At 37.6% G+C, this 13,887-nt stretch overlaps 1 protein-coding gene across 2 annotated transcripts in view; it reads left to right on the top strand.

Annotated features, from left to right (window-relative positions):
* The first annotated feature begins 578 nt into the window (after positions 1–578).
* LOC136852456 (uncharacterized) overlaps positions 579–13,887 on the top strand; it is an 83,303-nt gene continuing 69,994 nt past the window's right edge. Inside the window, exons 1-7 of one of the 2 annotated variants that reach the window (XM_067127087.1) lie at positions 579–918; positions 4,275–4,413; positions 5,245–5,443; positions 7,838–8,008; positions 8,882–9,019; positions 10,571–10,772; positions 12,287–12,349. In XM_067127087.1, the coding sequence (XP_066983188.1) occupies positions 10,751–10,772; positions 12,287–12,349 (85 nt within the window). In that variant the 5' untranslated portion in view covers positions 579–918; positions 4,275–4,413; positions 5,245–5,443; ... (1 more) ...; positions 8,882–9,019; positions 10,571–10,750. The remainder of the gene's footprint in view (positions 919–4,274; positions 4,414–5,244; positions 5,444–7,837; positions 8,009–8,881; positions 9,020–10,570; positions 10,773–12,286; positions 12,350–13,887) is intronic. The other variant, XM_067127088.1, reaches the window with a different exon arrangement.

Here is a 13,887-nt window from a genome sequence, read left to right as displayed (position 1 = left end):
AGAATGAAAACAAATCTATTACTATATCCTAATCTTACTGACTTGTACGCCGTCATAGTTTCAATGAAGAAATTGTTCATCTGACAGTGAGTCTTACTTATGCCTCTGATTTTAGACTGTTGAAGATAATTTCCTGTAAACATTAGGGACCGATAAGACATCTTTGTTTTCAGTTAAAGAATTTTAATAGAGAATTCCCTTCACTGTAGGGAATATTCCCCCTCTGTGACTTACCATTGCATTTTGTGCGTGATTGCTTTTCTGACGATGACATGAGGCAAGCAAGATTCATGGAATAGTTGGAAATGAAATACACAGCTTTTGTAAAAAAAAAAAAAAAATCGTCCATCTATTTCATATTCACAGAGGATGTCATCAGTGTATTCCTACGAAGATAAGAAATTTATTATTTTCTTTTTTTTTATTTACAGAGATAAGCCCAGGCACGTCGTGGGGTCAAGAAGACACTGCCTATCAAAAGCCTCCTCTTTCTCCTCCTCCTCCCCCTCCTCCTCCTCCTCCTCCTCTACCACTTGACTGGCTCTTATCATTATCTATGAAATTATCTGATCTGTTGATATCTGGGACATCAGAGAGCCGCACAGACCAGAGACGAAATGCTAGCGACGCCAGAGCACAAGTGGTTTCTAGAAACAAGTTCGGTGAGCCTGCGGAATCTCGTACCAGAGCAAAATTGAATTTGTGTAGTTTTTGCCAAATTGTTCGTGAATTCCAACTGCAGCGAGTGTGGTGTGTTTGTTTCAACAGCATAGCAAAAAAAGATTGGAAATAAACCAGTGTTTTGTGAAGTGCTTCTGGTACGAAGGGTTTTCATCGGCAGTATTTTGTGGCGTAGCCCTCCTCGCGAGGGAAGGTTTCTCTTTTTATTGGATTTTTACTTCGAAGAAGATTTTAGAGGTACGTAAATGGCTATTGAACACGTAAATGTTTACTGATAACATACACACACTCATAGATATTTACATGTATGCTTCACAGTGACACACACACACACACACACACACACACACACACACATATATATATATATATATATATATATATATATATATATATATATATATATATATATCACATCCGCTCCGTCCCTTGACAATCATAATTATATGCTTTCTTTCTCACATGATCATTCATTGCTGTCTCCTGTCCTCTGCTTAGTATAATTTTCTTTGCAAGCTGTGTTTTGCGTTTGCTGTTACTGTTATTTACCAAACTGTAAAGTGGTTTACTGTATTTAAAGCCAGTACATTCAAGCGGCCAATGGAAGTGACATTTAATAAAGCAGTCATCCTTAGTCCATTCGTCTTTCTAACTTGAGTTGTTGTAATTTCCCAACAGTAACACATCCGTTACCTTCGTTTGTAAATTGAAGCTCAGTATTGTTATTCTGCAACCATACAGAGAGATGATTTTAAAATTCAGGTTTCATTAAAGTAAGGGCTTTCCTCTCAAGCGCCTTTCCCCTTCATTTTCCCAGAAGAGTTTTGCCCTAGTTTTCAAGAGCTTCCTTCGATGGTCGTCTGTGTAACGTGGGCCAACTGAATTTTTCTCCCTTTCTTTGAATATTTCCGCAAAATAAATAGCTCAGTGGAGAATATAAACAACCCAAACCTATTCCCATGGTCTATGGTGCATTTATAAATCATTTTATTTCTGTTATGTGTCTTTATAGCTTTTCCACAAGATGTTTTAAGAGAGATGTTCCCAAATTATTACGAGCAACTCCAAACAAGGAGTTCATTTCCTTCAGCCTATCATTCACCCACACAAAGTATAACCATGGATACACATAGCGTCTTCTATTTTGGCTCTTATTTGTTTATCACTGCGTCTTTACAATCCATGCTGCATCTTTACACCCTGGAAAGAGTTTACAATCTTGTTTAGTTTTGGTTTGTTTGTCTGTTTGTTAGTTTAGCAGAATTACTCAAAAATTTCACGTGTAAATCATTAGGGGAAAGCTAACGGCAGGTTTTCCTCGTCAGTGGCACGAAGTTTTGGGAGATATACGAAAGTAAATTTATGCGAGAAGGGACCTTTTAGTGGACTGATTGACCAACGTTGCCGGAGGTTTGTGGTATCCGTAGAGTTCTCGTAGGCTAAAGGATGCTTATAGAGTTGCATACATTAGGAAGAGAAATAGGGCCATGCTTATAATGAAATTAATACAGTTGCAGCTCAACACGAGGTTTTATGATACAGGGAATTGTAAAATTCTTTAGGGATCTTCGTTAAGAGCGAAGTTTCAGGAAACGTATGGTTTGGGGCATTGCAACCCCTTTCATTCCTTTCACTATGCCTCCATTCATATTCTCTTTCCACCCTCTCCTGATAACTGGTTCAGCATTATTTTCAGCGCTGAAGGACCTCGTAGGTCCCAGCGCCTGGCCTTTGGCTCAGATTTTATTTCCCAGTTCCAATATGCTTTCAGTTTCCCACATATAATGTAATTCATCATTATACGTTATCATGGTTCATCCCAGTCAAACGAAAGGACAGACTTATCTAATCTCTTCATGCGCTGCCAACATCCACTCATCCTCAACACGAAATTCAGGTCGAGTTGCCTTCCCTTTATCTCTCCTTATCTCTGTCATGATTAAGAGATCGGGAGATTTCTTTCATCTCGCTGGCGGTGGCTATTTTTTGCCTTCATTTCGAGACAAGATAAAAAATGTGATTAAGTAGAATGCTCTTTATCTCTCTCTCTCTCTCTCTTTTGATGCTGTTCGTACTGATACAGAGTCTCGTATACCAGACATTAAAATCATTTGCAGGTTTATATATATATATATATATATATATATATATATATATATATATATATATATATATATATATATATGTGTGTGTGTGTGTGTGTGTGTGTGTGTGTGTGTATGTGTGTACATGTATGATAAGAATGGCCGGCGTTGTCCAAGCTGAAAAGTGGCTACACATGTCATAGATCGGAAAATCATTAAACTCAAATTTTGGCCTGAAAGGGAGCGACCTTGTAAACTGTAATGCACAGTCGCATATTCCTTATTGAAAGTTGTGGACCAATATGCAGCCGCCTAGGTGCATCACTTGGTAGCAGAATACTGACAACACTGACATGCACACACACAAACACACACGCACAAGCTTTCTCAAATATCTGCAAGATATAGGTCGCAACTGACTGATTAATAAGCAGTTACTGCGTTCTTCATGGGAAAGCAAAACACGCTCCTAGAAAGGCGATATCCCAGGCAACCTGGCTGCTCCCATCGTGCTTGCAAATCCACAATGGGGTAGCTGCTGAGTCGAGATGTATCCTGCGTTGCTTGTCTTACTTGTAACTGCTTTCTAATAAGGTTATGCTTCTGGCTATGTTTTGTTCAGCTGGATTTACAGATGGTACGTTGACATAATATCACTCATCACCACCAGAGTTTTTATTTACAATTTAAAAGAAAAACTGTCCACTGAGGAGAAGGATATACTGCGACACGCAGGACCACTGTCAACCTGTCTTATGCGGCACACATTTTGCAGTCTGAAGGGTTTTTGCCTTCCCCTTCCTGCTGGATTGCTTTCTGCCTTCTACTTCTCGCCCGTTCTCTGTGGTCTCTTTCCACCCGGCTGCCCAACTTCTTCATCTCGGTCAGGTGCAATTCTCGACTCTCATTTACCCACAAATCATTCTGACGAGGCAAGTGAAAATCTAGGAGCAGTTCAGTAGGGCGTTTAAACTTGCAGTGGCCCTTGTCGTGCTTGGAAAACCGCAGCAATTGAGCATTCACTTCGTTAGCTTTCAGAAAATGGTTGGACAGAAGGAGGTTTTACTGAAAAAAGCCCTCGTTCATCCTGGAAATCTTGTCGTGTTTGGAAGAGTTGGATTCTACGAGTCCATCTGTCTATATGCTTATGTAGCTGTTTTTCTGAATTTACTGATATACTTTAGCTGTTTATCAACTGTTAATTGTTTCTTAATTTATTCATACTTTAACATGCTTCTCTCTCTCTCTCTCTCTCTCTCTCTCTCTCTCTCTCTCTCTCTCTCTCTCTCTCTCTCTTTCATATTTCTTTTAACCATTATTCGTTTCATCTATCATCTTGTTTCAGCTTGTTTTTCCATTTATGCACACACACATACACACACACACCCATATATATATATATATATATACATATATATATATATATATATATATATATATATATATATATATATATATATGCACACATATATATTGTGTGTGTATGTATTAGAGCTACACATTTTTCAGGTGTGAAGTTTCCACGGACATCAAGGGTGTACCATGGGTTTACCATGGGCGTGGTCTTGGATGGGCTACGCCCACATTTTCCTCCTTCTGCTCCTCCTCCACGAGACTTCTGAAGCCTTTACCGCACCTGTCACTTCTAGTAAGTTGTTTTCTGAAATCCCTCTCACGTTAGTTATCAAGTTGTTGGTTGGTAGATCACAATCATTGTTATCTTAACTAACTTAATTTCATTATAGGTGATTCATTTGTATGTCTTGCAGTCTTAGACACTTAGAAACCTGGAAACTCCTAAAGTTATAGAGCTTGGGAGTTTCTGTAGACTTCCATTTCTGAGATTTCTTCTTAATAATTAAACCATCTTTCTGATATTTCTTAATAATTAAACCATCCTTCTGATATTTCTTCTTAATAATTAAACCATCTTTCTGATATTTCTTCTCAATAATTAAACCATCTTTCTGAGATTTCTTCTTAATAATTAAACCATCCTACTGATATTTCTTCTTAATAATTAAACCATCTTTCTGATATTTCCTCTTAATAATCAATCCATCCTTCTGATATTTCTTCTTAATAATTAAACCATCCTTCTGATATTTCTTCTTAATAATTAAACCATCCTTCTGATATTTTCTCTTAATAATTAAACCATCCCTCTGATATTTCTTCTTAATAATTAAAGCATCCTATTGATATTTCTTCTTAATAATTAAACCATCTTTCTGATATTTCTTCTTAATAATTAAACCATCTTCTGATATTTCCTCTTAATAATTAAACCATCCTTCTGATATTTCTTCTTAATAATTAAACCATCCTTCTGATATTTCTTCTTAATAATTAAACCATCCTCATTAACGAATCTTTCTTGGGCAATTAGGTTCTGCCAAAATATTGATCAACATTTACATGTCAACAGTCCTAACATTCCTATAGATTCGATAAATAACGCAATCATTCATATTGGCAGCTGTTGTTGAAACAGGTCGTTCTACTGTGTTCAAGCACCGCGTTGAGGTAGAGATAAGCGGGTCCTCAGTCTACAAAGGCGCGGCTGCGGCTGTTGCCGATACGCTGCTAATCTTCACGAGATGTCAATGCCGAACCACGCTGCTAATCTTCACTACTTGTTGGGCCCGAGATGTTAAAGCGACGAGGCTGAACCACTGGTAAGTGTAAACAATGGAGACCAGTAAAGCCTAAACCAATACTTGTAGTAAAGCCTAAACCAATGGTAAGTGTAAAGTAGTATTAAACCACTGGGAAGTGTAAAGTAGTAAAGCCAAAACTAATGGTAAGTGTATAATAGTAAAGCCTAAACCAGTGCTAAGTGTAAAGTAGTAAAGTCTAAACCAATGATAAGTGTAAAGTAGTATTAAACCACTAAAGCCAAAACTAATGGAAGTGTATAATAGTAAAGTATTAAACCAGTGCTAAGTGTAAAGTGTAAAGTAGTAAAGCCTAAACCAATGGTGTGGAAGTAGTATTAAACCAACGTAGTAAAGCCAAAACCAATGGTAAGTGTATAAAAGTAAAGTAAACCAGTGCAGTAAAGCCTAAACCAAATGTGTAAAGTAGTAAAGCTAAAAGTGGTAAGTAGTATTAAACCACTGGGAAGTGTAAAGTGTAAAGCCAAAACTAATGGTAGTGTATTAAACCTAAACCAGTGCTAAGTGAAGTGTAAAGTCTAAACCAATGTATTAAACCACTGGGAAGTGTAAACCACTGGGAAGTGTAAAGTAAAGCCTAAACCAAAGGTAAGTGTAAAGTAGTATTAAACCAATGGTAAGTGTAAAGTAGTAAAGCCTAAACCAATGGGAAGTGTAAAGTAGTAAAGCATAAACCAATGGTAAGTGTAAAGTAGTAAAGCGTAAACCAATGGTAAGTGTAAAGTAGTAAAGCGTAAACCACTGGAAAGTGTAAAATAATAAAGCCTAAACCAATGGTAAAGTAGTGTAAAACTGGGAAGTGTAGTAAGCGTAAACCAATGGTGGTAAAAGTGTAAACCAATGGTAAGTGTAAAGTAGTAAAGCGTAAACCACTGGGAAGTGTAAAGTAGTAAAGCCTAAACCAATGGTAAGTGTAAAGTAGTAAAGCCTAAACCACTGGGAAGTGTAAAGTAGTAAAGCCTAAACCAATGGTAAGTGTAAAGCAGTAAAGCCTAAACCAATGGCAAGTGTAAAGTAGTATTAAACCACTGGGAAGTGTAAAGTAGTATTAAACCACTGGGAAGTGTAAAGTAGTAAAGCCTAAACCAATGGTAAGTGTAAAGTAGTAAAGCCCGTAGTAAACCACTGGGAAGTGTAGTAAAGCATAAACCAATGGTAAGTAGTAAAGCCTAAACCAATGGTAAGTGTAAAGTAGTAAAGCCAAAACTAATGGTAAGTGTAAAGTAGTAAAGCCTAAACCAACGGTAAGTGTACAGCACTAAAGCCTAAACCACGGGAAGTGTAAAGAACCACTAGTGTAAAGCCTAAACCTAAACCAATGGGAAGTGTAAAAGTAGCCAAAAAAGCCTAAACAACTGTAAGTGAAGTGTAAACCACTGGGAAGTGTAAAGTAGTAAAGCCTAAACAACTGGGAAGTGTAAAGCAGTGAAAGCTAAACCATTGGTAAGTGTAAGTGAAAGCTGAACCACTGTGAAGTGTAAAGTAGTGAAGGGTGAACCTGTTTAGCGTAAGGAGTGAAGGCTAAACCACTGGGACATGCAGAGATGTGAAGGCTGAACCACTGTTAAGAGTAGAACGAAGTGAAAGCTGCAATACTGATAAGTGTTGAGCACTAAAGGCTGAACCATTGTAAAGAGCAAAGCAGCGAAGTCTGAATGACTGTTAAGTGTAAGTGGTGAAGGCCAAACCACTGATAAGTGTAGAGAACTGAATGTGAACTGTTGGTTAGTGTTCAGCAGTGAGGGCTAAACAAATGTAGAGTAGAACTGCTGGTGAATGCAGAATAGAGCTAACATTTACCAGATGAAGAAAATTGCCCTGAAATAACAGGTTAACTTAATGTTAATTGTAAAAAAAAAAGTCAGAGAGCTGGTTGGGAATAGAATCCTCTTTCAGACAACAGTAGATACCAACAAAGTCATTTCATAACATTGCTACTGGCAGTACATGAGCTCAAGGATCGGAACTAATGGTTTTACAGACTATGAACAGACTAATATAAATAACAACCGCATTTTGCTGCTGAACTGCTTTTTCCTTTCGGAGCTGGGTCTGCATTAACACACCAAAACACAGATTTACCAACCCATTATGCGATCGAATTACACACTTGAGCTGGTATTGCCGCTTAGGAAAACCGGCATGATCTTCCGTTAAACAAGGCACTATGTATAAGTCATGGTATGTTATCATTTAACACGTCCTTATTGTACTTTGAACGAAAATCCAATTCCAAGAATCTGAAAAATCATGAAACGTAATAAAAAAAAAACGAGAAGTGCAAATTCCTATATATCAACGATAGGTATCAACAACAGTAGATGTGACTGAGTATAGTCATTGGGTCAAGGTTTTATCTGTTAAAGACACTGAACACCTTATCTATCTTTACAGGTATCTGGCACCGGACTTGGCCGAGCTGTCGTCGTGAAAACACTTGGCGGGAGAGTCAGTTCTATTCTTTATCATCCTGAAGAGGATCAGTACTCCCTCAACTACAAGAGGGCGCTGGCTTCGCTTCTCACGCCGGCTCTTCCTTCGGTGTCCTTGGCTTACCACACGCAGGTGAGTGTTAGACTGATGTGTTGATAGAACTGACACCGTCTGCGAGTCTGCGACATTATTTACTGAAAAGATGAATCTGAACTGGAAGAAACCAATGAAGGTAACAGGTGTTAATTTTCTGGGTAAGATCAACTGAGAACTAACAGACTTGTACTGGAAATACGTAGATTTTTGTAAGCCTAATCCAGAGTAATTCAAGGCTGATGTGCTGCATTACCTGGAAGAATGGTCATACCATACTTGAGTTATAGCCAAATATCGCCCTGCCTTATTTGCGAACAGAACGAAACGGCTATTTAGTGCTCACAGCATTTTAAATTCTAATTTTTGATACTAGGTTTAAATTTAAGCAAGTAGATATATTGCTCGTCTATTAGCTCAAGTCCATTTATACCTATAAATTATTGCAAGAATTTCTGGTCTCATTGTGACCCAGTGATACTCACACCAAACTTCTGATATCCTACTACAAGTTTCAGTAACGCATGAAGGCTCAACCCTATTAAACCCCGCGCAGGAGGGTAGTACCGTCAGTGAACCTCACGCGGTGCACTGTAGGCATTACTTAAGATTCTTTGCAACGTCCCTTCGGCCCTTAGCTAGAACCTCTATCATTCCTTTTGCTGTACCTCCGTTCATATTCGCTTTCTTGCATCTTTTTTTCAACTCTCTCCTAACGATTTTTTCCTAGTGCAACTGTGAGGTTTTTCCCCTGTTACACCTTTCAACCTTTCCGCTCACAATTTCCCTTTCAGAACCGAATGACCTCATAGGTCCCAGTGCTTGGCCTTTGGCCTAAATTCTATATTTCCATTCCATTCCCTTCCTTCTCATTACCCTGTATTTGTTTCTAACCTTCTTCTTTCTTCACAGAATGACATTCTGGGCACATGCGAAGTCCTCTACGAAAACACAGGACCCACGACAACTACATGGCGCGACTTGACTCGGTGTTCCCACTTCACCTCAGAGTCGGTTCTTGGTGCTCACAGTGTGCCCTTCCTACATTTGGTAATGAAACTCTCTCTCTCTCTCTCTCTCTCTCTCTCTCTCTCTCTCTCTCTCTTTTTTACGTAGGGTCAACTCTCTCTCTCTCTCTCTCTCTCTCTCTCTCTCTCTCTCTCTCTCTACTCTCTCTCTCTCTCTCTTTTTTTCTCTCTCTCTCTCTCTCTCTCTCTCTCTCTCTCTCTCGTTTTTTACGTAGGGTCAACTCTCTCCCTCTCTCCTCGTTTTTTACGTAGGGTCAATTCTCTCTCTCTCTCTCTCTCTCTCTCTCTCTCTCTCTCTCGTTTTTTACGTAGGGTCAACTTGATCTAACTAAAGTTATCTATCTATCTATCTGTCTATTTATTGTTTACTCTCGTGTTCGTTTGTATTATTGATCTTGCAGTGTATTGCTTTCCTTTCGTAATATAGGTCTAAGTTCAGTGAATGATTTAATATTTATCATCTACTATCTAATATTTCATATGTCATATTTAACAACTCATTTAGCTGGTGTTTAGTGTCTTCATGAAATATCTCATTTGTCCGTCTGGTAATGAGACCTTTCATTTCAACAATCAGTATTTTTTTTTTTTGTAAACTAATAAGTTGAAGTTCCTCTCTTAATTCATAATGCAAATCATTTTATATGAAGTTCCCCTCTTAGTTTATAGTGCAAATCGTTTTATGTTATCACAGCAACCATCATAAATACCGTTGATTTAATTTTTTCTGTCGATTTTTTTTATTTTGTCAGACACTCAGTGCTATTAACAAAATACGGTGATAAGTTTATAATTTTGTTTTAACTTGAAAACTGAAAGACCTCGTCTCTCAAAGAATGTTATTCGAAGCAGCTTTTATTTTATAGTAAAAGGAGAGTTTTTGGAAGCCTTCATTACTGTGCATGAAGTTATTATTATTATTATTATTATTATTATTATTATTATTATTATTATTATTATTATTATAAGTATGCACATGGATCTTGTGAGACAATCTGCCCTAGGAAACAGTTACTTTTTGAAGCAGTTACTTTTCGAAAGTTTGAACTAGTAATGTTTTTTTTTTTCTTTTTTTTTGTAAATAGAACGTTTCTTTTACGTATTTATAAATGTCTTTATTCAGTACTGAAACAATTTTAATCATCAGTGGAGTATCATCTTACCATAGCGCAAGAAAGAGTCATTTAAGAGTTTCTCCGAGTTTGCATCTTCACCATCAGGGAAATTCCTCATGCGGAGGAGCACTGTAAGCACTACTTGAGGTTGTTTGCAGCGTCCCTTCTGCCCCTAGCTGCAACCCCTTTCATTCCTATTACTGTACCTCCGTTCATATTCTCTTTCATCGACCTTCCTTTCTATCCTCTCCTAACAATTGTTTCACCGTGCAACTGCGAGGTTTTCCTCCTGTTATACCTTTCAGTCCTTTTTACTGTCAACTTCCGTTTCAGCACTGAATGACCTCATAGGTCCCAGCGCTTGGCCTGTAGCCTAAATTCCATACTCTATTCTATTCTATAAAGAATAAATGAAAAAATCTCTAGACTATATCACACTCCACTTGGCCCCTCCCCAGGCCCTAGACGTCCTGGGCAGCGAGTCGAAATGCGAGTACCGCTGGAGAGGATTGCCAGGGCGCATACTGGACGGCGCCACTTGCACGGACACCCTGAAGGTGGCGCCGAGGTACGCCGCAGAAGATCACGTCCTCAGTATCACCGTGACTTCGGTTCTGACGCACACGGCCTCGACTTCGATGAACCCGGATATCTTTGAATGTAAGTGGAAGGTATTGAAAGGAGCAAATAGCCTATTAAAATAGTGCATTACCCAGATTTTGCTGGCTCATACATTAAATTGTATCATACGGAGCTACGCTTTCATACAGGTAAAGTTAAATACATTGAACTGTATTGTACGGAGCTACGCTTTCATACAGGTAAAGTTAAATACTTTAAATTGTATCATACGGAGCTAATCTTTTGTACAGGTAAAGTTAAACACATTAAATTGTATCGTACGAAGGTACGCTTTCATACAGGTAAAGTTAAACACATTAAATTGTATCATACGAAGGTACGCTTTCATACAGGTAAAGTTGAATACATTAAATTGCGTCATACGAAGCTAAGCTTTCAAACAGGTAAAGTTGAATACATTAAACTGTATCATACAAAGCAACGCTTTCATACAGGTAAAGTTAAATACATTAAATTGCATTGTACGAAGCTACGCTTTCAAACAGGTAAAGCTGAATACATTAAATTGTATCATACGGAGCTACGCTTTCATACAGGTAAAGTTAAATACATTAAATTGTATCATACGAAGCCACACTTTCAAAAAGGTAAAGTTAAATACTGTACATTAAATTGTATCATACGAAGCTACGCTTTCAAACAGGTAAAGTTAAACACATTAAATTGTATCATACAGAGCTACGCTTTCATACAGGTAAAGTTAAATGCATTAAATTGTATCCTATGAAGCTACGCTTATTTCATGCAGGTAAAGTTAAATACATTAAATTGCATCGTGCGAAGCTACCCTTTCAAACAGGTAAAGCTGAATACATTAAATTGTATCATACAAATCTACGCTTTCATACAGGTAAAGCTCAATACATTAGTCACACCATGTTACCCAGGTATAGTGTTAGGGTTCTGTTTTTCAGAGATGAATCAATAACAACGAAGATAGGCAAGCGCAGATTACTCCATGTATGAAAGCGTAGGTTCGTAAGTTATGGCCTGTCCACACTACCGGGCATGCCCGACGGGCACTTCCAGCTGTTTATATTTTCTCTCGCTTCTGAAGCAGTGTTACCAGACAATCGCATCGTTCTGGCTCCATACTCGGTCGGTCAGTATAGTGGAATGGGTTATGGGAACAGTGTTTGCCCGTCGGGCAGTGCCCGCTAGTGTGGACAGGGCTTTAGGAAAAATACAAATTTCTGTTTAATTTGGTATATTTGGGAACGGGGAAACTCAAGAGTTTATCACCATTGCTCTCGTGAAATTAGCAATAACGACTATAGTAATGACAGACGTCAATTTTACAGGAAGGTGGTTATAACTCACTGCATTTACTATCCTGAGCTACTGTAAGATCTCAAAACTTATATGTTTCTTATAACAGTATAGCTCATTCTAGTATGAAAGTATTTTTCGTATTCTCCCTGATTCATAGTCCATATGCAGATTACTTTAATATGGTTATGCATACTGTCGTTTATTACATATGCATGCTTGTTTGAGTTCTGAATTTCAACTCATGCATGTCTCTCATTCAGATTTACAAGAGGCGACAGAAGTCACTGACCTGATCTACAGTCCAGTTCAGCAAGAAGATGAAGGTAAGATCTCCTGTAGCAAATGGACAAAAGGGCGATGGTTCAATATGGAATTTTTTTGTGTATATATATATACATATTTGTATATATATTTATATATATACATATATATACACATGCACACATATATTTTATATATATTTGTATATAAATATGTGCGTATGTATGTGTAAATATGTATACATACATAAGATCAAACATATATATATATATGTATATATGTATGTATATACATACATATATATATGTATATATGTACATATATACTGTATATATTGTATACCCATGTATGTATGCAGTTATGTATGTATGTATAATTCAGACTACTGAGGGATTCAGAACCGATGAAGCACGGTTTTTCAGCAACAACTTTTTATCAAAGCATCGGATAAAGCTGAAAGTTGGCAAGTGTATATTTTATAACCCTACCTAATTTTTGCAAGTATTATTTAGAGCCTAAGTTCGATAGTTTTGATATTTATAGAGTAAAATGAAGTCACCGATGCCGGGACCGAGAAAATCACAGACAAGGATTCTAAAACAATTCGTGACGTAAACATATGACGTCATAGGCTCCGCCCATCCACCAGGTAGGCGGTGAATGGATATGCTTAAATGCTTAAATTTATCGACAAATTCGATAATGGCCAGCAGGATATGGAATTGTCCCCGTGGTTGCAAGACTGCATTTGTGCTATGGCTTACCACTTTGTATTGAAGCGAGAAGACCTGTGGCAAGATTTACTCTAGTGTGAATAGGTAATTATTTCTATGGTGGGTAATGGTTACTTGGCCGCCCCAAAAGTGCGGGCAGGAGCTGTTAGACAACACGTCATTTTGAGGAAGAGTACTTGAAATCGGACATTATCCATTAGAGCGTGGGACCAGTCATTATTGATCTCGCTAGCGACGATGAAAACGTGGATGATGACCTCCTCCTCGAGAGTGACGACGACGAAGACATTTTGTAAATTAATTATGTATAGTGTTAGATGTTTTATTTGTACCTCTAAAACATATCTATTAAAACACAGTGATTATAACAATATGTTCCTCATTCAAACTGATTTCAATATATTTTCCTTTCCATGCATATCAATATAAATCGTGTTACATTTGATTGATATTGAAGCAGGTAAATAATAGCTTGAGCTTGCCCTCAAAATCTTGACTCCTACCAGTACCTTTTATTTGCAGCGAGTATACAAGCGCTGTTTAGGGTGTTATATGATATAAATAAAAACCAAGAAAATAACAATGGGTTACATTAACTGAAATAAAACAATGGCGTTGACTTTACAACTCTAACAATTGAGGGAAATGAGGCATCATTGCTTTTCATTTAAATTCTACTTCTAGTGACCGCTCCTGACATGCTGCAAACAGAAGGCTATAGTGTCAAAACCTGAGATAAACAAAATGGATTGTCTTTTTGTATTCCCGCCCTGAATAGATGTAGATCTAACAAATGAGCTATAGACTGGTTCATTATGTGGATGAACTACTTGCACTGAATTATTTGTAAAGTAGAAACAATACGA

This window comes from Macrobrachium rosenbergii, chromosome 25, assembly GCF_040412425.1.
Source record: "Macrobrachium rosenbergii isolate ZJJX-2024 chromosome 25, ASM4041242v1, whole genome shotgun sequence".
In the NCBI taxonomy this organism is placed as follows: Eukaryota; Metazoa; Arthropoda; class Malacostraca; order Decapoda; family Palaemonidae; genus Macrobrachium; species Macrobrachium rosenbergii.
This window is presented reverse-complemented; position numbering and strand designations above follow the sequence as displayed.